The sequence below is a fragment of the Bipolaris maydis genome, assembly GCF_028858645.1.
Source record: "Bipolaris maydis strain C4 unplaced genomic scaffold PSV08scaffold_15, whole genome shotgun sequence".
In the NCBI taxonomy this organism is placed as follows: Eukaryota; Fungi; Ascomycota; class Dothideomycetes; order Pleosporales; family Pleosporaceae; genus Bipolaris; species Bipolaris maydis.
In genome coordinates, this window is record NW_027093871.1 from 667,815 (window position 1) to 688,312 (window position 20,498).

General features: G+C 52.1%; 7 protein-coding genes across 7 annotated transcripts; 3 read left to right on the forward strand and 4 right to left on the reverse strand.

Moving 5' to 3' along the window:
- The first annotated feature begins 996 nt into the window (after nt 1-996).
- On the forward strand, nt 997-3,783 carry PSV08DRAFT_16481 (uncharacterized protein). Its single transcript, XM_014225538.2, has 2 exons — nt 997-3,439; nt 3,493-3,783. Exons 1-2 carry the CDS (start codon nt 1,048-1,050, stop codon nt 3,591-3,593), a joined length of 2,493 nt encoding a protein of 830 aa, XP_014081013.1. The 5' UTR covers nt 997-1,047; the 3' UTR covers nt 3,594-3,783.
- A 4,038-nt stretch (nt 3,784-7,821) lies between these two features.
- On the reverse strand, nt 7,822-9,203 carry PSV08DRAFT_230520 (NADP-dependent oxidoreductase domain-containing protein). Its single transcript, XM_014225539.2, has 4 exons — nt 9,085-9,203; nt 8,871-9,021; nt 8,313-8,786; nt 7,822-8,261 (listed from the first exon to the last, which is right to left on the reverse strand). Exons 1-4 carry the CDS (start codon nt 9,111-9,113, stop codon nt 7,881-7,883), a joined length of 1,035 nt encoding a protein of 344 aa, XP_014081014.1. The 5' UTR covers nt 9,114-9,203; the 3' UTR covers nt 7,822-7,880.
- A 450-nt stretch (nt 9,204-9,653) lies between these two features.
- Nucleotides 9,654-10,851, reverse strand: PSV08DRAFT_412338 (uncharacterized protein; the record flags this gene model as incomplete). The annotated part of the gene is made up of 3 exons (XM_014225540.1): nt 9,654-10,483; nt 10,540-10,767; nt 10,830-10,851. 3 exons carry the CDS (start codon nt 10,849-10,851, stop codon nt 9,816-9,818), a joined length of 918 nt encoding a protein of 305 aa, XP_014081015.1. The 3' UTR covers nt 9,654-9,815.
- Nucleotides 10,852-11,967: 1,116 nt separating this feature from the next.
- Nucleotides 11,968-12,274, forward strand: PSV08DRAFT_332628 (uncharacterized protein; the record flags this gene model as incomplete). Its single annotated transcript, XM_014225541.2, has 1 exon — nt 11,968-12,274. A coding segment is annotated over exon 1 (277 nt), but the record flags the coding sequence as incomplete, so codon positions are not given.
- Nucleotides 12,275-12,618: 344 nt separating this feature from the next.
- PSV08DRAFT_209797 (nucleotide-diphospho-sugar transferase) lies at nt 12,619-16,985 on the forward strand. The gene is made up of 5 exons (XM_066092082.1): nt 12,619-13,832; nt 15,296-15,339; nt 15,423-15,569; nt 15,624-16,500; nt 16,555-16,985. Exons 1-5 carry the CDS (start codon nt 12,707-12,709, stop codon nt 16,572-16,574), a joined length of 2,214 nt encoding a protein of 737 aa, XP_065948128.1. The 5' UTR covers nt 12,619-12,706; the 3' UTR covers nt 16,575-16,985.
- Nucleotides 16,986-17,324: 339 nt separating this feature from the next.
- PSV08DRAFT_251534 (uncharacterized protein) lies at nt 17,325-18,065 on the reverse strand (the record flags this gene model as incomplete). Its single annotated transcript, XM_014225543.1, has 1 exon — nt 17,325-18,065. One exon carries the CDS (start codon nt 18,063-18,065, stop codon nt 17,325-17,327), a length of 741 nt encoding a protein of 246 aa, XP_014081018.1.
- A 457-nt stretch (nt 18,066-18,522) lies between these two features.
- On the reverse strand, nt 18,523-19,649 carry PSV08DRAFT_332664 (uncharacterized protein). The gene is made up of 2 exons (XM_014225544.2): nt 19,451-19,649; nt 18,523-18,923 (listed from the first exon to the last, which is right to left on the reverse strand). Exons 1-2 carry the CDS (start codon nt 19,550-19,552, stop codon nt 18,711-18,713), a joined length of 315 nt encoding a protein of 104 aa, XP_014081019.1. The 5' UTR covers nt 19,553-19,649; the 3' UTR covers nt 18,523-18,710.
- Nucleotides 19,650-20,498: the final 849 nt, after the last annotated feature.

Consider the following 20,498-nt stretch of genomic DNA (forward strand, 5'->3'; position numbering starts at 1 on the left):
GCAGCAGAGCAATTCGGGCGATGACGATGACATGCCCTGTGAGGCGTTCAACAAGTGGTGTCGGTGAGTGTCTACATGGAGGGCAGTATGCCGTTGTATCTTCTGGGGCCAGATTGAGCCCGGAAGGCAAATGGTGAACCTGGTCGAGGGTAGTGTCGAGTGGCTCCACAGCCCTTCGTGTCGGTCGAGATGCTTAGATGCGCCCATGACCGAGCGTAGCGCAGGCCGAGTCGCTTGGCTGCATGCCGGACTGGTCGTGCAGAGAGCAGTCGGATGAGGGGCGCACGGGCAGCTGGCGATGGAGAGACAGCAGGTCGAGTATGTTCAATCCAGGCAGAGGAAGGGCCTCTGTGTTGCTTTTTGCGGCATCCCCAACGCTCTCGGCATGCTGATCCCATGGTAGTACAGGACCCCGAGAGTCTAACGCTTATCGGGACATTATCGCAGGCGGGGTCGTCTCTCGACAGGCGGCGGCTTGGAGGCAGGGAAGGGCATTATTGCGACAGGCTGCGGCAGGGCGAGGCGTCAGCTTGCGTGGGTGAGGCAGGCGGGCAGTAGCCAGCAGCCAGCGGCCGAGAGGCGGAGCTGGTGGTAGTGCCTAGCATGCAACGACGAGGCGCGCAGGTGGAGCGTGTCGCTGGGCGAGCACACAGCACCGTCGTTCTCTCGCCGCTGGGCCATGTGCTCACCCACTACCAGGCGCCGTCCTCTCTCCACAGCTGGCGGCGGCTTTGGCTGGACAGGCGCTCGTCTCGCGGGTGTGCCAGTCTGGGAACCCTCGCCCACGCCGTCGCCCATCAGGGTTTTTCTTTGCCCTCGATTGCGAATCGAGCGGACCGCTGCAGCGCTTCTGGCGCTATCCCAGCCAGGTGCAGATCTAGTCGAGCCATTGGGGGGTGGGGCTGGGAGTGCGTACAAAAAGCGGTGTGAGGCCTTGGCACCACCCGCCTACACTCTGGTCGGCCCATCGCCCGCCGTCCTTCACCGCTTACTACCAGCTCACGGAGGCTGAGAAGACTCGAACCCATTTCCTCTCTCCGTGCAAACATGGAGAACCAACACATCGACTTTGACGGGGCCATCTACGGTGTAGACGGCACCTTCGACCCATCTTTTGATCCCAACCGACAAACGTTCACTTTCCCGCAAACCTGGCCGCTGCCCATCTCACCCGGCAGTATGCATCAACAACAGCACCACGATGCTAGCCAGCAGCCCCAGCAGCAGCAGCAGTCGCAGCAACAACATCAGCACCATCAGCGACGCATCACCGATTCCAGCGCCTCGAGCACACACAGCTCCCACGCGAGCTCGACGAGCATGACTCCTCTCCACCAGAACATGGGCCTTGGTTTCCCCGCCGCCATGCAACCCATGAACCCCATGCTGGCCACCTGGATGAACATCAACACCGACGGCGCCTTCACCCAGGACACCTATTCACAGGGCGCCATGACCATGGGTGCCGACTTCACTACCTCGTACGGCGGGCCATTGCAAACGTCGCCTGTCGAGTTTGGCATCAACTCGCATGTCATGATGAACTCCATGTCCATGGCCCCCATGAACTTCATGACTACCACCAGCATGGAGCTTCCCACTCTGACTACTGCTCCTTTCCAGATGGCAGACTTCCAGAGCGAGTTCACAAACATATCGAGTGCGCCCGATTATGCCACAAACTCCAACCCCGCCACTGCAAACAGCGTCTCCACTGGCTCACCAGGCGAGAACTGGATGGAGATCCGTTCGCTCTCGAGCAGTGACAACGGCTGGGTCGACATCGGCTTCAACCACCGCAACTCGTACGACTACTCTGAAAACTCAGCCATCATCTTCAACCCAGCTCAGTCGCTGCATATTCGCACTGGTTCCGACTCATCTACCTCAAATCACTCTGATGTCCCTCGCTCAGCTCACTCCTTCAGCAGCTTCGAGGAGATTCAGTTCCCCATGCACTCGCCCCAGTCAGAGACCGACAACACCCTAGACCTCATCCACTCCCACTCCCACTCAGATCACTGCAGCCACGGTCACGGATATACGCTCAGTGACCACGACTTCCCCAGCTACATCTCGCCCACACAGTCTGTGAGCCCTCCCATGGCTCGCGTAGAGCCAATCGTCATCAAGCAATCGTCGTCGAACACTGCCTCGCCAACCTCGTCGGCAGTCAGCTCCCCGCCAGCCCGCCGCAGGAAGTCTCCCACCACCGCGTCAGGATCAAAGCCCACCAAGACCATTGTCAAGAAGACGCCTGCACACACCAACAAGAAGGACAACACTGGTGAGAAGCGTGTTGGCAGGAGACGTGGCCCCCTCAGGCCCGATCAGCGACAGCAAGCTCACGAGATCCGCAAGCTCCGTGCGTGCCTGCGATGCAAGTTCCTCAAGAAGACGTGTGACAAGGGTGATCCGTGCGCTGGTTGCCAGCCATCTCATGCGCGTCTCTGGCAGGTCCCGTGCACGCGCATTGACATCAAGGATATTGCCTACTTTATGAAAGACTGGAAGGCTGACTACGAGCGTCACGTTAGCCTTGGCTTCTCTATTGGTAACATTAAGGGTTTCTCGACGGCAGAGCGTTTGATCTACGTCACCCACGGCTATGGCCACTACCTCCCCATCATGGCTCGTGAGGTCTACGTCCGTGACGAGAAGTGCTTCGGTGTCGACTGGCACGAGACTCTTAACGGTCTCCACTTTGAGATCAACACTGCCAAGCTGTCCGCCGGTATGGAGGGTATTCCCCGTGCCATGCTCTCCGACTATCTTGATCGCCACATTGATGGTGGTTTCGAGCAGTTTGTTGATGAGTACTTTGAGGGCACCTACTTTGTCACTGAGCTCTTGAAGACTGCCTACCGCTTCTACTGCCGCGAGAAGCTTCCAGTCATTCGCAAGGCACTCAAGCTTGTCCTTGCCTACAACCTGACTCTCCACGTCACCATGGTCGAGGGTCTGGGTGAGGAGGAGAACGTCCCTGGCAAGGTAGAAGACCAGCAGTCCAAGTTCTCTGGAAAGACCATTGCACCTGTCATGATCAACTTCCAAGTCAAGTGTGCTCTTGCCGACATGTGGCGCGAGCTGCAAAAGGATGTCCTTGAGGAGCTGTCTTCGCTCTACCAGTCCGTCTACAGCGGTGACAAGTTAAAGAACTGGCCTACCATCTTCATGCTCGCTGCCATTCTTCTGGCTGTGTGGGAGTTGATCCAGTTCGACTGCAACTACCGTGTCCCTGACATCAGTGCTGTTCACAAGTTCTGCGGTGAGATGGAGGGCACGCCCGTTGGTGTCATTGTTGGCCTCTTCTCGGCCATCTCCCAGAAGCTTCCCGCTTTCACCGAGTGGGACTCTAGGAAACACCACCACCTGCTCAACTCGAACCCTGCGGTTTGCGATGCCATGACCGAGGTCCGCGCGCATGTCACCAAATATGGTAAATACTATCAGCCTCCACTTGGCCTTTGCGAATGCTAACATGGCCATCAGAACCATACCTTCGGTCACGAAGTGACTGCAAGTTCGACCGTACGGACTTCGACTCGCTGTCAAATAAGTTCCTCTCGAAGCTCGTCATCCGAGCCAACTAGATTTTAATCGACTTGCGTCTTCACGATATCGTTATCGTCTAATCCGTAGGCTGCACATACCCTTCACCGCCTATCTTTTACGCGCGACTCATCCACCGGCAACGCAATGCAGCCTGCTCTCACGGCACATCATACATATAAAGAACGATCCACGACTCACGTGCCCAATGGTTGCAATCTAACGGCTGACGATCCTTGAACTTCAAACGATGAACGAATGTGTCTGCGTTTTATTGCGATTCCCCGGTGTCCTCTGGATGCCATGTTTTCTCTGCGATCTCGGCTCGATCAACGATTTAAACAAGCTCCGGCTCCCACAACTTCCCAACTACATCACGCTCTCTACCGGGTGGCACCGGACTGATGTTTTTTGTTTTTACTTATCTTTCCAAACGATCCATACGACCTTTATTGACTTTCTGAATGGAGACGGCTGACGTATGGTCCACGAACACCACGGCCATGACAACGATCACGACTATTTGATCTTTGAAGCAAGCGAATAGGCAGAACTGGAATTGAAAGTCCTGCGTGTTTGAAGGTTTATTGTTCTTTCCTTTATCTTTGCGAGCAGTGGAGTTGGAGGCGGGGTTCCTTGGATAGGTATCGCATCTCCGACACTTGTGTGCTGTTGATTGCAACAGTCCACACCAATCCTCCAAGAGAAAAATATCTTTTTTCATTCTTGACGATTGTGTTATTGGCATAGCGAGCGAGCGGCTTGTTTTTATTTTTCTCTCTCTTTTTGGTCATATATGGCTTTGACATACTCCTCCAGCAATGATAGCTCTATCTATGGTAGTCGCGTGTGCTGTGAGTAAGCCACCTCTTTCATCTGAAAACGAGTATGTATCTATCACCGGGATTATTGGCATGGATTGGAATCTGGAAATCTATCATATTTTAAAATTATTATCATTATAGACAAAACAAAGAGTTTCTGTGAAGTTCTTCCTGGCCCGAAACAAATTGTGTGCGTTGAAACTGACTAACCAGCCCAACAATGGTAGTAGTTGAGCAACTCTGACAGCCGCAGTGTCGTCTTTTTCCTCAGCCTCCTCCTTCCCCCGATCTCCTGTCCCGCCTGTTTGGCAGGTCATTAAGATTACCGCATAAAGCTGCCCTTGCCTTTGCCCTGTCCCCCATCCCCCCTTCGTCTCGAACCACCCTTGCTTTTCTTCCTCCAATCAAAACAACACTCCGTGCTTAGGCCGACGAAATTCCCCACGCCAGCCCTCCAAAAGGAAAGAAACCCTCATCATGCCCGCGATCGTACTAAGTTCAAAAAGGCGGTGTTTCAGCTTTTACTTTCTTTGCCCGATTTTTTTGTGGGGGGGTTAGAATGGACAATGGGAAAGCTAGCTAATGCTAACTTAGCGACCTTTTTTTTTACACTAATGTATACTAACTTGTGTGCCTTTTGCATTTTGCCCTCGCGCCTCCCCGCCATCGTTGTGTCTGGTTCGGTCGATCGGTCGGAGCAATTATTATTTTTTTGGGGCCCTTCTTCTTGCTACTCTGCGGCTCTGCATCCGCGGTGTCGCGTTTCGGGAGAATGTCGGGATTAAGCTAAGTAAGTATACGAGCTGCGAGAGGGATTTTTTCTTAAAGTTAGGGTAAGTGTGTGGCGAAATCGAATGATTTGCGAAATTCGGTAATACCGAGTTGTTGGGTTCGAAGGTCAAAAATCACAAGTTGCATGTGCATGCGTAGTCAAAAAAACAACAACACAGGTTGGTTCTGTTACCGGACCGGTATTACTACTTTTGTTGTTGTTATTTTTTCTTTTGCTTCTTTTTTCCTTGCCCTATTTCCAAATCCTTCCCTCTCCACCCCACACCCCCTGTATTCTTGGTTTTAGGGGGTGAGCAATGGGAGAAGTTTGCTTGATTCATTGTAATTAGTAAACTCTAAAAAAAATAAACGGTCTTTGTACGACCAGAGAGAGTTTAGCAATTGCTCACATGATAACAACGTTATCTCATCTATACAGTTACTATTTCTTTTTGCGTTTTTGCCCAAAGTACGGGGTTATAGGGAAAAAAGGGGGAGGAGGTGGGGTGAGTCATGTGGTGTGTAGGGATATAGACCTAAGAGGGTAAGTAGTATGAATGTACAGCAAGATCGGAAAGGCCGAATGGGGTAAAGGTCGAAAAGGCAGTAGTGAGTATGTAGTAGAAGACGGAAGGGGGGATCCTACGACGGCTGTTGGTGTCGATCATGCATTTTGGCGGCCCCGGGGTAGCCCACAACAGCGTGCGTATGCGTATGTTACTAGGTGTGTGTGGTGCGCTCATGTGTGTCACGATGCCGGGCTTGTACAGGGAAGAACCCTTCTTCCCTAGCTCCCGAGCACATCCGCTGTCTGACGTGTGGTGGAGAGGGGGTTGATAGGGAGGTGTGCGATGATTGCCCCTCGGAACCAAACACCCAGATGTGCATGAGAAATGTGTGTATGCGGGCCGGCAATGTGGGTGGGTTTGGCGGTTGCGGCGGTGGATGAGGAGGAATACACACCTACATACTTTGGTTGATAACGGTGGTGGTGATGGTAAGAATAATGGTAGTGGCTGGATGCGTTTCCAGCTAGCTCTAAGCACTTGCCGGGTCAGGGGGTTGCGTGTATGCGTTGTCGTTGTTCATGTGGTGAGTGCTGGGCTGTGTTCCTTAGTGCGGGGTTACTTTCGCATTCCCCCCAGCCTTCACCGGAAAACGTCAAACTGTCAAGATGTCACGCTCAGCCTGCGTGTGTGCGACCATATGTGTGTATGTGAGGGTGTGTAACTCCCAGAGACCCTTGTTTTGACAATCGATCGATTTGTTGGGTCTGGTCTACTGCCCTGCGTTATTTTCCTGCTGTCATGGTACAAGCTAGCGAACGATAGTTGGAAAAAGGGTATTTGACTAGCGATATTCACGCATTCACGTTGTAAACTAAGCGGTAAGACAAACGGGCTCCCGAAAAAACCTTTGGCTCAAGAACTGGAATCAATGGGTGGGGCTGGGTTCGGTCGATAGTTAGGTACGTAGATGGGTAGAGTTTGGGTAGAGCTTATTGGTACTTAGGGCTTACTCACTTTGCGCTATCCCGCACATGATACTGCTTCTCCGCAGCCAAAAAGAAAAGCAGAAAAAAAAGAACGACATACGAGAAATAAACGCATGCATGGAAAGACAATAGCCGTCCCAACCGTATGCAGACGGCAACTAAATGCAACTCTAAGCTAGAAAATTCTAGCTGCCCTGACATGCCGTAATGTTTTCTTTTCTGGTGCTTGCTTCTAGAACCTAGCTGCTACATATGGGTCTTGACTCGTTACGAACATTCTCGCATTAGCTGAAGGGAAAAAAGAAAAGGGGACAAAAGTGCTTTCCGGTGGAGCGAACATTGGATTGTAGATCGTTCGATTACGTGCAGAATGCTAGTTTGGTGCGACGATAATGACGAAAGTGGTGGTGGTGAAGGTTGCTGTTGTAATGGCATTCGTATGCATACATACATGGTAATCTACATACACCGCAATATGCTACTCTACATACCCGCGGAGACACACCCACATAAACATACTCCCTGTGTATATTGCATGAGTGAGCTTCTAACTGCATTCGTTCTTACATACATGTATGCACATACAACACAAGCTGCATTTGTGTAACCCGTCGGGTAAGTGCAGCGTACATCTTCTCAACGGCTCCCTTCTTCCATGGCATTCTGTCCGTTTGCTTTTTTCCCTTGATAAGTCTTACACTTCAATCTGTTTCCGGCGTAGATTGCATGCGTGAATAGCAAGAGTACTGCGTCAACCGGATTTGGAAAACGAGGATATGTTCGTTAGTGCATTTACACTACTTCATGAGCATGGGATGTGTGTCACCTGCAAATAGTTCTGCTGTTGAGGTTGAGGTTGGGGTATGGGGAGCTGAGGCGGTGTGAAGAGGGTGGGTGTGAATGCGTGATAGTGGCGTTCGTTGTGGTGTCAGTATTGTTGGGAAAATATACAAGAAGGTAACTTGGTGGAGGAGACATAGTCGATGTGAAGACACTGGACGGAAAAAGACATGGTGCTATCTTCCGGGAGTCGATATACACACACTGGGCTGCTGCTAAGTTCCTCTTTCCAGAGCTGATAAATATCCTTTTTTCAAGACGACTTGTGAAAAAGTTGTCAAAAAGGAGACAAGGCATTCAGGTAAAATATCACCATTTCCTCATTCTCCAAAGGCAAACTTCAGTAACTACACACTGATGATATTTTTCTATGTTGATGTATCATATCTAATCGCTTTTTAGAACCCCTGCCTGAACTTGGGTACGTATGCCTCTTCCAGGTATTTTGCGTCTTCATCGGTAAGCTTGAAGTGAACGTTCTGTACCGCTTCTTCAATTCTTTGCTTGCTGCCCAATCCGATGATGGGGCAAACACCCTTCTTGATAGTCCATGCTGTTGCAATGCATGCCATGCTGACGTTGTTCTTCTTTGCAATCTCTTCGACTCGCTCAATAATCTTCTTGTCAACAGCGTCTTCCCTCGAATAAACGAGTAGGTCCTGGAATTTATCGGTTTCTGCACGCTTTGTAGATCGATCATTCCAAGGGCGTGTGAGGGCACCACGGGCTATGGGCGACCATGGGATGAGACCGACGCCAGTGTCTTGACAGTATGGAATCTAGACAATTATTAGAGCGGCCCGCATAATTTCCTGTAATCTGTTGCTCACCATTTCGCGCTCCTCCTCGCGGTAGAGCAAGTTGTAGTAGTTCTGCATTGAGATGAACTTGTGCCAGCCGTTCTTGTCTGCAATATTTTGCAATGTTTGGAACTCCCACGCAGCCATCGAGCTGGCGCCAATGTAGCGCACCCAGCCCTTCTCAATGACATCGTTCAGGGCCTTCATGATTTCCTCCCTGGGCGTACCACGATCCAAACGATGGATCTGTAGGACATCAATGTATGTGCCCAATCTTTCCACACTCTTCTCTACGGCGTCAAAGATGTGCTTACGGCTCAAGCCAACTTGGTTGACCATCTCGGCATCGTTGGCAGATGCTTGTGCAATTGGGATACTGGGGTCTTCTTCGACGACACCAAAGTAGCATTTCGATAAAATGACAACCTTGCTGCGCGGGATATTGTACTGCTTCAGCGCTTTCGCAATGATCTTTTCGGAGATACCCTGGGAGTAGACATCGGCCTTGAAAGTGTTCTGTTAGCCCTGCTTCACGTATGCGCTATCATTGCAATGATGTGTAGGAGGTCGCCCGGAAGATAAACATACCGTATCCCAGGTGTTGATACCGCACTTGTATGCATGTTCAAGCAGTGGCAAGCTCTCAGCTTCGTCCAGAATCCATGGCTGCCATTTGGAAGAGCCATAGCTCATGGCGCCCAAGATGACCTTTGAAACTTTGAGGCCAGACTTTCCTAAGCTATTTCACATGAGCATACTCGCCATTGAAAGCTCTGGTTGCTTCCAGCAGTGAAGAACTCACTTGACGTATTCCATCTTCTTCTCTGCCATTGTTGCGTGTGTATATGGAGTCTCTTGTAGATTTGTGTGAAGGGAGTTGGTGACGATATTTTGCGATTGTGACCTTCGCAGCGAGGCAATGGGGGGGGGGGTCTATAAATCAGATGGCAGTGTTGTTGAAGAAGAATCGCGGGGTTTACCGTAAAAGCCGCCCAGTCCGTCCGGATTTAAGTCAATTAAATGAATTTAAGCCATGAAAGGCTGGGAAGGGGACTCGCCTCTGCCAATCTATGTTCGATGATGTAGCCGTTAAAATTGGGGTGGGGTTTAGCGGAGATATTGCCAGTGGCGTCAACTGAGGTGGGGGTTTCGGAATTAAGCCGCGGTAAATGCAGTACCGCGATGGCAGTAAAGCCAACATGGTGGTGTCGCTGTCCACCGTAAACTGTCAACTTGACATGGACATCACATTAACAAGCCAGTGATTGCAAAGCATGTATTGTGCACACATAATTTGTGCAAGAAGTCGCACAGTCTGAGAGGTGGATCAACGAAGACAATTCATCACACATGGCATGGGCACAACAGTACTATTTGAGCGAACTCGAAGCCCGTAGGCATATGTGGATGCATTGGTGAGGCTTTAGTAGCCGTATGAACTATGAATAAAACAGACCCGCTTTAACGCAGCCCGTAGGCTGAATCATGTCATAAACGCCATACCCAGAATGATATCGTAAACTGTCGTCACGCTTACTGACCGCCACGTAGACGGAGCACCAAGTGGAGCGTGGACTCCTTCTGGATATTGTAGTCGGCAAGCGTCCTGCCATCTTCCAACTGTTTGCCCGCAAAGATGAGACGCTGCTGGTCAGGAGGGATACCCTCCTTATCCTGGATCTTCGCCTTTACGTTGTCAATGGTATCGCTTGACTCGACCTCCAAAGTAATCGTCTTGCCAGTCAGTGTCTTGACGAAGATTTGCATACCACCACGCAGACGGAGCACCAAGTGCAGTGTCGACTCCTTCTGGATGTTGTAGTCGGCAAGAGTACGGCCATCTTCCAACTGCTTGCCCGCAAAGATGAGACGTTGCTGGTCTGGAGGAATACCTTCCTTGTCCTGAATCTTTGCCTTAACGTTGTCGATAGTATCCGAAGACTCAACCTCCAGCGTGATGGTCTTTCCAGTCAGCGTCTTGACGAAAATCTGCATACCACCGCGCAGGCGGAGGACGAGATGCAGAGTAGACTCCTTCTGGATGTTGTAGTCGGCAAGGGTGCGGCCATCCTCAAGTTGCTTTCCGGCGAAAATCAGACGCTGCTGATCCGGGGGAATGCCCTCCTTGTCTTGGATCTTGGCCTTAACGTTGTCGATAGTGTCGGATGACTCGACTTCGAGTGTGATGGTCTTTCCGGTGACTGGTAGTGATGTTAGTGACAGCTCCAACGTGAGCGACAACCAGGTGGCAACTTACGAGTCTTGACAAAGATCTGCATACCACCACGGAGGCGGAGGACAAGGTGGAGGGTTGATTCCTTCTGAATGTTGTAGTCGGCAAGGGTTCGGCCATCCTCAAGCTGCTTGCCGGCGAAGATCAAGCGCTGCTGGTCTGGTGGGATGCCCTCCTTGTCCTGAATCTTGGCCTTGACATTGTCGATGGTGTCGGAGGACTCAACCTCGAGGGTGATGGTCTTGCCGGTGACTGCGAAGCTGGTTAGCAGCTGAGGCGCGGTAAAGGCCAAGGTGGCGATGGCTACTACTTACGGGTCTTTACGAAGATCTGCATGGTTGCGTGTTGTCTTCTGTGTTTGATGTGTGATGGGGTTGTGTATGGACTGGAAACAGCTCTGTTTGGTGCTGTAGGATGAGGGTAAGAGTAAGGAAAGAGAGAAAGGGCAGGGCTGGCGGAGAGGTGGCTTATATGGAGGCAGGCTGAGGCAGTGACGGGGTCAAAGGGCGAGTAATGATGCGACCAGAGTCCGTGCACCAATCAGCGGCGGCGCACGGGAACATTCCGGCTGCTTCCACCGCCTCGCCGCAGCGCTGCCCATCACCCATTCTTTGCCGCCGTCGGTGTGCTATTATTCAGCCTGGCAATTCACTTGCTGCACTGCAGCGCCACCCGTTTGTTGCCTCTTTTCGTCGCCGCCTCGAGGCCCATGGTGTTGTTGTTGTTGTGGCGACCTTGAACTATCATGGACTCCAGCCCTCCCCCCGCTGGGCCCACCGTTATCGCCTGGAGCCTGGACCCCCCTGCCCCCCCGGACATGTGACGTATATACGCTCCCAAAGAAGCCAACCGCCTTCACCGACCCGGTACCAAACGCCATACGTGTACGTCCAGTAGAGCAACGGACAGTCCGCAACCGGAACCTAAATTGGTTGACTCTGCATTATCAAAGGTTGGTTTGATGCCTGTCAGAGCCGCTGTCGCGCCATGTTCAATGTGCCAAGGCAACTGCGACAGTGAATCTATTGCGCAACTGCTCATCACGCATGGCCAAGCACGCCATCAAGTGTGGAACTTCACTCCCAGAAAGCATTTACATCGCTCGGAAGGTATCAAACATGTGCCAAGTAGTGAATACGCAGCTGTGACGCACACAAGATTTGTGATCATGGAACGTCACAGCCGCATCGCGGGGTAAGTCTTTCCTCTACTGTCCTGAATCCAGCTCCTATCTGCGGCGTGATTACGATTACCGCGGCCGAACTTGCACGTCAGGCCTTCTCGAAGCCCAGCAATCGACTCCCTCTATCGGCGCGCAACCGGATTAGTCGATTTACGACGTGCTCCACCTCCACAATGGCGACCCCGACGCTCACAAATCCTTCGCTGACGGCCGCCGTGTGCTCGCTCGAACACAAGGCATGGGCAGCGCTCTGCAGCTCTGGCTCTGACATTGTCCCCCTCTTGTCGAGCAACCCCGTCATGATATTTCCGGGCGACGTGATCCTTAGCTCCGTGTCCTCACCGACCATTCACGAGATGCTTCAGGGCCCCGATTTCAGACCTTGGAAGTCGTATACTCTCAGCCATGACGAGGCGGTTCTGCTGGGCAAAGATAGTGCGCTGATTTATTATCGCGTGGAAGCTACAAGAGACAATGAGACATTCAGAGCCATTTGTTCGAGTGCATGGGTTCTCGAAGGTTCCAGTCAGAGTCTTGTGGGAGAATGGAAGATGGCAAGCCATCAGCAGACCCTGATCTAGGTAATATATGATACTGGTAATATGAGAGTACGCCCAGTGTGGCCTCGAGGTGATGGTTAGTGGTACGCTACATAGGGTTGGCTCCACAAACCCTGCCCATGCAACCAGCACGACAAGCTTTAATTAAACATTTCCAAGCACATCGCCTCACTTACAACTTTGCCTTTTCTTTACTTCGATGCTACAACATGGATTGTGCAAGGCCCCCAAACGCACCAACATTAACCCGACACAAGCTGAACGGACGGCGACGGCGATCTCCACATCGCGCGGGCGCAACCACTAGCGTCCGCTCAGTGACGTATGGATCTTCCGATGTTCCGTTACTGAACGACCCCCCAACAGGGGGTCAAGACCACAAGAAGCAACGAAACCAGCACCAGCCTTGCTATCACTTTTCGCTTTAACCCTATCTTTCTTCTAATCGATGAAGATAGCTGTCTTTCGGCAGCTTGGTCAATCGTTTTTTTTTCAATCAGCAGTCACCGTTCCGAGCTTACATCTCCCCTTGCATCTACACACGTCTACAAAGCGCTTGAGCAATATGGCAGTCACATACGCAGCAGCCGTCAGCATACCCAATGGGGCACTGCGGCAACCAACAATCCAAGCCCGTGCCTGCTCCGACCCTGACATGCGAGCGTCGTTTGAGGCATCAGCAATAAAGACACACGGAGCCGAGCAAGAGAAGCAGAAGCCGCAGCGGCCTGGGGCAGGGGTCCGAGCAAAGACGAGTTTCCGGGGGTGGGCAACCAAGAAGGAAAGCAAGACGAGTCTGAAAGTTCTGCAACAGCAGCAGTACCATCAAAAAAGTGATTACCAGCCTTATATTGTCGAAGACAGCCGACCGTCAGACCAGTACCCTCGGGCAGAGCATATACCCAACTCTGGAAACGAGCAAGAAAATGTCTACGTGCTTACGCTCAAGGTGACGGATGAGCTTGCAGAGTCCATGGAAGAAATGCGGAACCGGTATTTTCCCAAGCACTTGAATCGCACGGGTGCGCACTTGACGCTTTTCCATGCACTGCCTGAATCCAAGATGGAGACGCTAGAGCAGGGGCTGGCACAGGTAGCAGGCAGTGTGAAGCCGTTTGCCGTCTCGTCTGGCAAGCCGTTCCGCATGCGCAAAGGCGTGGGCATTAATGTTGACGAGGGGTACCAGGCGATGAAACAAGTGCATGCTGATTTGCAGTCGCAGTGGGCTGCCTTCTTAAGTGAACAGGACGCTGGCGGGTTCCGGCCGCACTGGACTGTTATGAACAAGGTGGACGATGAGCACAAGGTTGACGGTGCTTTTTCCACTATCCGACAGGAGCTGTCTGAGCGCAATCAGGAGGGGCAGGCCGTGGGGTTAGATCTGTGGAGGTATGAGCGCGGGAATTGGATCTTTGCCAAGGAGTTTCTTTTTGGCGACGCCACTAAAACTCCCTCAACAGCGAGTACGCCTGGGTCATCACCGGGTAGCAAAAGCTCGACCTGGTCAGCTCGTCAGGGTGAGCAGAGTCCCAGTGGAGGTCCTGCAAGGAGGCCCAGCATGTTCAAACGGGGAAGTAGCGTTGGTAATGCCCTGCGGTCGATGAGCTTTCGACGCAAGAGTTGAGCGACGTATCGCAATGTGTGATGTCGTGAAGTATTGTGTGTTTAGACTCGATGTACGTTGTCCCTTTTTGTACTAGAACATGTATAATATACTCACAGTTTCATGTTGATTGACTCAATTTAGCCCGTCACTGGCACGAAGAAACCTGCAGACGAAGGGACTTGTAAGCCGTGCGGATTGTTTGGGTAGACTTTGCCGGGGCCTGTGGCTTGGCACCATCATTTGGTGGATGCGGAGCACACCGGTCGTGGTACCGGGTCTCCCATGCCCATGGTTCGCAATGGCCAAAGTGGCGGCGAGTACTTACTCGATGCTAGATAGAGTACAGAGGCGTCGGCAGATGGATTGCTAAATATATGGAGTGTTGCTTTATTTACAACGGCGTCAGCATGTAGCATAAAGGCAGAATGGGGTGCTTGTCTCGCCACGGATGTACAGTAAGACGCGCGTCGCATAAGGCTTAAGTCCCTTTCGAGGCCTATCGTGAGATGTGTGGAAGGGGCCACTAGTCAGTAGTCGAAGGGGGCCGTGGGTATGCGCCCTCGTACTCCGTACACACTGATCATGCGTACTTGTCAAGCCACAGTGACAAGGCGACGGGCGGCCGTCACCGGCTCGGAAGTGGTCTGTGATTGGCCCGGCACCCGCCACAGTCGTCAGCCACAACCCGTCTCAAACCAGGGGCGCGGATCGCTTCCGACTGCGTGGACCGGGCGTGATCAAAAGATTCTGTTGCTCCAACGCCTCCAATTTCACAGCATAGAGGCACGTGGGACATTTTCAGGGGCGAAGCGGTACAAGGGACAGGACTTGGGAATTGCGGGCAGCATGACCGCCGTTGAGGTTATTAGTACCTGCTCAGCTGCCGTCTCGTCATGCGCCGTTGGCGGCAATTGGCGGTGGTATACGACGTTACCCGCAGAGCACTGTGACCCTGTGCTGCAATTAGAAGCGGATAGGCTGAGTGATCAGGGACGGTCGCATCTGGGCCTCGAATTCTGCAGGGGCTGGTGCCGTTAGGGGACAATTGACGAGCGTAGCGGCCGACGGGCTGCAAATGCGGTGGGTGAAGAAAGGGGAAGCTGGACGCTAGAAGCTCGGAAGAGGCCAGGGAGCAGCTTAGCTCCGCTAAATGTGGGCGCAGTACCAGACCATATAACATCCAGCTGGCCTCATCACACACCGAGCTCTCTGGCTTTGACCTACTTACGCATCCACTTCTGTCCTCCCCTTTGCAACCTGCCTTTCGCTTCTAGTGCTTGGAGCACCCCCATTGCTAAGCCTTCACAACGCCGCCGCCGCCGCCTAATTCCTGACCACCCCCTTCACAACCCCTTCACAACACCACCGCCAACATGAAAGGTATGCACACTCAATTGTGCTCCACCCACTCACAGCTAACCCTGGATGCAGCCATCATTCTCGTCGGAGGGTTTGGAACCCGTCTGAGGCCTTTGGTATGTCTCTCCGCACCTCCTCTGCCTTTGCGAGCCCCGCGTTGGCAAAAGCAACGAGCAGCAATGCTGACGCCTAATTGCAGACCCTCACCTACCCCAAGCCGCTCGTCGAGTTCGCCAACAAGCCCATGATCCAGCACCAGATTGAGGCCCTTGCTGCCGCTGGTGTCACCGATGTTGTCCTTGCTGTTAACTACCGCCCGGAGATCATGGCCGAGGCCCTCAAGACCGTCAGTAGATGCCTCGCATGATTGTACAAAACATTCCAATAACCGCCTGTGTAGTACGAGAAACAGTACAACGTCAGCATCACTTTCTCCGTCGAGACCGAACCCCTTGGCACCGCCGGTCCCCTCAAGCTCGCCGAGAACGTCCTGGGCAAGGATGACTCGCCCTTCTTCGTCCTCAACGCCGATGTCACCTGCGACTACCCCTTCAAGCAGCTCGCTGAATTCCACAAGAACCACGGTGATGAGGGTACCATTGTCGTAACCAAGGTGGAGGAGCCGTCCAAGTACGGTGTCGTTGTACACAAGCCTGGCCATGCCTCCAAGATTGACCGTTTCGTTGAGAAGCCTGTCGAGTTCGTGGGCAACCGCATCAACGCCGGTATTTATATTTTGAACACCAGCGTACTCAAGCGCATTGAGCTCCGCCCTACATCGATTGAGCAGGAGACTTTCCCTGCTATTGTCAAGGATGGTCTGCTCCACTCGTTTGATCTCGAGGGCTTCTGGATGGACGTTGGTCAGCCCAAGGACTTCTTGTCCGGTACCTGCCTCTACCTTTCGTCGCTTGCGCGCAAGAACTCCAAGCTGCTCACACCAGCATCCGAGCCTTACGTCTATGGCGGAAACGTCCTGATTGATCCCTCAGCCAAGATTGGCAAGAACTGCCGCATTGGACCCAATGTTACCATTGGACCCGATGTCGTTATTGGTGATGGTGTGCGTCTGCAGCGATGCGTGCTTCTCAAGAACAGCCGTGTCAAGGACCACGCCTGGGTCAAGTCGACCATTGTCGGCTGGAACAGCACCGTCGGCAAGTGGGCACGTCTAGAGAACGTAACCGTTCTTGGCGACGATGTCTCTATTGGCGACGAAGTATACGTCAACGGCGGTTCCGTACTGCCACACAAGTCGATCAAGCAGAACGTCGACAGTAAGTTATTCATGTTTTATTTATTTAGTCAGTACACCGACTAACATCACCCAGCACCTTCGATCATCATGTAAACGCGATACCCGATCGGACACGACCGAGCTTCTACACTTTTTAATACTGTGTACTTTCTTTGTATATTGCGCATACCATCCGGGCATATAGAGTGCGCAGGTGTTTCTGTTTCTCAACAAGGGCGTCGAATCATCCTTTTCAGCATATGGTTTTATGAAACATGAACACATACACACTAAAAAAAGCGTCTAAGAAAGGTTGGGATGCTTTTTTTTTTCTCTGATATCCTGATTTGGGGTCTTTTTTCGGCGGGTTTCAGCGGGATGGGGTTTTGTTGTAGTAGCTGCAGAACCATTGTTTAGAGACGGGTTTTAGGGGAACAGAAAAAAATGCGTGAAGATGGTGGCATAAATGAAATGCATATTATAAGATATTTATTAGTGTTTATTGAATGCACTTTTGTTGAATAGTTGGTTCCGTTTTGATAATTACTTGTTTTGAGGTGTGGGGGGAAATGACAAGGATAGATATGTATGGATGTACTGTGCAATACTAGCAGTCTCTAGTAGGCATACTATGTGCCCAGTCTCCTCATTGGTGTGTATTCCCATCTTCATTCTACACACACACATATATATATATATATATATATATATACACTCATCCTCTCTTCCTTCCATAAATTCCTATGCTCTCTCTCTCTCCTTTCCTCTTCTCACAACGATTACAAGAAAAAGGGTTTTTAAAAAAAGCCATATATGAAATATCCTGGTATCCTAATCACTTCTCTTCTTCTTCATTCTTCCCAATCACCCATGCCTCCCACAATCCCACACCCTCCCCACCTCACACATCTTCTTAAACCCACACCTCATCTTCTTCTTCGTAACACGACTGCATTGTACTTTGTGCATCCCTCTTCCTCGTCCTTTTTTCCCTTTGTCTGCTCCAGTCTTCTTGGCCTTGTTGGTCACGCGGGATGTCGTGCCCTTGGCCCCGGTAGGCTTCCCTTTCCCTTTTCGTCCTGCGCGCCGTGTGGGTCTGATGGATGGCGCTGGTGTTGGAGAGCGGAGTTGTGAGGACGGCGGTGGGCTGGAGAGCGGAGTGGAGGTGGATCGGGGGCGTGGTCGGGGTGGGAGGGATGGTGCTGGTGAGCTGAGGTGGGTTGGTGGTGAGGATAGGAGGGAGGAGGAGGATGATAGTTGTGGAGAGGGTGTGGGTGAGCGGGTGAAAGAGAGTGGTGCGGGTGCTGTCTTGCGTCTTGGTGAAGATTTTGATGGTAATGGTGGAGTGGCGTGGTTGCCGGTGGTGTTGGTGGTTGAACGGTATTCTGAGCGGAGTTGGTAGGTTGCTTCTCCTTCTCCTTCGTCTTGGGCGCCTTCGACCATGTACTCGAAGACGGCTACGACGGCGTCTTCATGTCCCTGGCCAAAGCCGTTCATGCGGTCTGTGATGGCTTCGAGACTCAGCGGTCCGTTGCTGAGGACTCGGATGAAGGAGGTTTCAATCTCCTGCGTTGTGGGCGCTTGGGTGGTAGGTGTGGACGACATGATGAAGTGTTCTTTGATAATCTTCGAGGTTTGTTTTCTGTGTGGTTGAGAAGAAGAAGAAGAAGAAGAAAATTTGAGTGGGACTTGGTAGAGCGAGGGGATGGGGATAAGGTCTTTGTAGTACGCTGGAAAAAAGAGGTGAATAAAGAAGAAATCTGAGACAATGGGGTTGATGATGCCTTGATACAATAGCCATTGTGGATAACAGTAAGGACGTTTGGTACGCTGCGGTGAATTCGCCTCACTGGCTTGTCATCTTCTAGTATTCTGTCATTGTATCGGTATTTTTTGGAGCTAATTGTATGTATATAGCATGATGTAATGGTCTGGTATCCTGGGGTAACGTCGAATGGAAATGAGTTGTATAATAGACCTTGAGTATGGGTGAATGGGTGGTGTTTGGCCAAGCGTTTGCTACTTCCTTCACAAACAGTAGATTCACGAAAAAGAGTTTGATCAGATATTGTTGTCATTCGTTATTTCGTTATGCTTTCATGTTCTAGATTGCAAACACAGGGCATCCCGTCATACAATAGCACCTGTGAGCTGGAAGGACGGGCAAGGTTGGAAGCAGAATGAAGAGAATGCTATGCACATTTGCTTTGCAAGCATACCGACTTCCAAGCACTTGCAACTTCAGATAGTCTACTGCATATCCGAGTAGATAATCAATGGCCTTTCCTCAAACTTGTGCAGCAATTGCTTCTTGATGCCAGCATGGACCTCATCATCTTGGTCAAAGTATTCCATGTCGGTTAGAGAATCAAAGACACAGCGAGCCATGAGGTTGTAGCCTTGGCTGCGGTGGTCGTCGTAGGGTGCACTGGCCTGGGCCAGCTGGATGTACTGCTTGCCGTCCTAGAGAGATGACGTTAGCTTGTATACCAGGGTACAAAGACAAAGCACCTCGGCAATCACGAGGGCACAAGATTGGCGGGTAGGGTATATTTAGCACCACGTCGGTTAGGAATGAGTAGCCTGAGCCGCCCACATGCATCGCGATCACAAGGAAGTTTCCGCGATATGCAGACTCCCACGACGGTCACTCCACCCCATTTTTCCTAGTCGCGGCAGTACTCTGCACCCGCCACGTACCGTAGCCGCTCGAAACATGGGCAAGCGACTAGGGGAAACATGTAGCCATGGTACGATTCGTCCGCGGGGAGGAATTAGAAAAAGGCGCAACAAATGCCCCGAGGGCGATAAGATTCTGGGCGTGTCGGAGATGACGAAATGGGCCTGACGTGCATGCACGGTCCGATTGTGTAATGCCCATTGGGGTACTGTGAAGAGCGGACGCAGTATGGGAGCCTTCCTCTAAGGGAAAGGTCGGGCATAGACGACGGTCGGAGTACGAGTCAAGAAGCGTACTTTTTTTAACGTACCTTTGTTGCGTCTTGGGCCAGAGTGCTGTACAGGCCGATTACTTCCTGGATGGTGTCTTTGTCGCCGATCTTGAAGAGCGTGAGGCGGACAATCTTGGGCATGATGGCGGCTCGCTAAATTATTGGGCGGGTACAAAGTAAAATGGGTGGTGTGAGTTGAGTCTAGGCCTAGTGTATACGTTGACGTGTGGATAGTGTTGAAATTGAAACATTCACAGGCCACAGGGTATATGTATAGGCCGTGGGCATCGGAGCCTCAAGCTTCGGCATAGGTGGAGAGCCATGTGAAACCCAGCGGCCCTTTCGGTTCCCCTATGGTTTGCATAGGAAAAGGGTTGAGACCAGCTCCGTACTTGTGGTATGGGTGCTTTTTTGCTCAGGATACCGCAGCCGCAGAAAGGCTATCGGCAGGTGGTGCCCCTCGCCAGCGCCACGGGCATCGTGTAGATGGATATGTGGACTGGCGACATGGCGACATGGGCATATGTGTACATATGTACATGTGTATGTAGATTGCAACTAGGCGGCTCGATGCCTGTCGGGCAGTGGAGAGCGATCAGAGCTAGTACAGGCGTTGTGAAAGAGGGAATCCTGGCTGACGGCGGGGTTGGGCTGCGGGGTTCTTTGCTGCCGGCCGTCTGGGCTGGGCATGAGAGACGGCAGACACGGCGACACAGGCAGGACCCAATGCCGGTGTATTTTGGCGGCCATGGCAATGCTGCCCGTCGAGCACGGAGGCGAGTGGCCCGAGCCTCTTGTCGTGTCGGCCTCGTATTGCGATTGTGCATGTATGGACGGAAAGAAGCGTGAAGGCAAAGTCACGGGATTGGAGCGTCTCGGGATGCCCCCCACCCAGTCGCAGGCATCGGGGACGGGACATGGCCACAGGCCGGCCCCCCTCGCCTCTACACACGTATACGTACGCATGTACATGCGTATGTACCGCCAGCTAGCAGCTTGCCCTGCAGGCCGCTCGGTCGATTGGACGCATGGCCAGTGTCGCTGTCACGGTCAGGCAGCGCGGCGAGGCTGAAGACGAGGGCGAGGC

Coding starts and splice junctions, on each gene's coding strand:
- PSV08DRAFT_332664 (XM_014225544.2), bottom strand. CDS start 19,552: ATGCCCAAGATTGTCCGCCTCACGCTCTTCAAGATCGGCGACAAAGAC. Junction 18,924..19,450: donor TGGCCCAAGACGCAACAAAG/GTACGTTAAAAA, acceptor TCATCTCTCTAG/GACGGCAAGCAGTACATCCA.
- PSV08DRAFT_16481 (XM_014225538.2), top strand. CDS start 1,048: ATGGAGAACCAACACATCGACTTTGACGGGGCCATCTACGGTGTAGAC. Junction 3,440..3,492: donor CGCGCATGTCACCAAATATG/GTAAATACTATC, acceptor CATGGCCATCAG/AACCATACCTTCGGTCACGA.
- PSV08DRAFT_209797 (XM_066092082.1), top strand. CDS start 12,707: ATGAAGATAGCTGTCTTTCGGCAGCTTGGTCAATCGTTTTTTTTTCAA. Junction 13,833..15,295: donor CAGCATGTTCAAACGGGGAA/GTAGCGTTGGTA, acceptor CCCTGGATGCAG/CCATCATTCTCGTCGGAGGG. Junction 16,501..16,554: donor GATCAAGCAGAACGTCGACA/GTAAGTTATTCA, acceptor AACATCACCCAG/CACCTTCGATCATCATGTAA.
- PSV08DRAFT_230520 (XM_014225539.2), bottom strand. CDS start 9,113: ATGGCAGAGAAGAAGATGGAATACGTCAA. Junction 9,022..9,084: donor AAGAAGATGGAATACGTCAA/GTGAGTTCTTCA, acceptor CATGTGAAATAG/CTTAGGAAAGTCTGGCCTCA. Junction 8,262..8,312: donor GCGAGGAGGAGCGCGAAATG/GTGAGCAACAGA, acceptor ATAATTGTCTAG/ATTCCATACTGTCAAGACAC.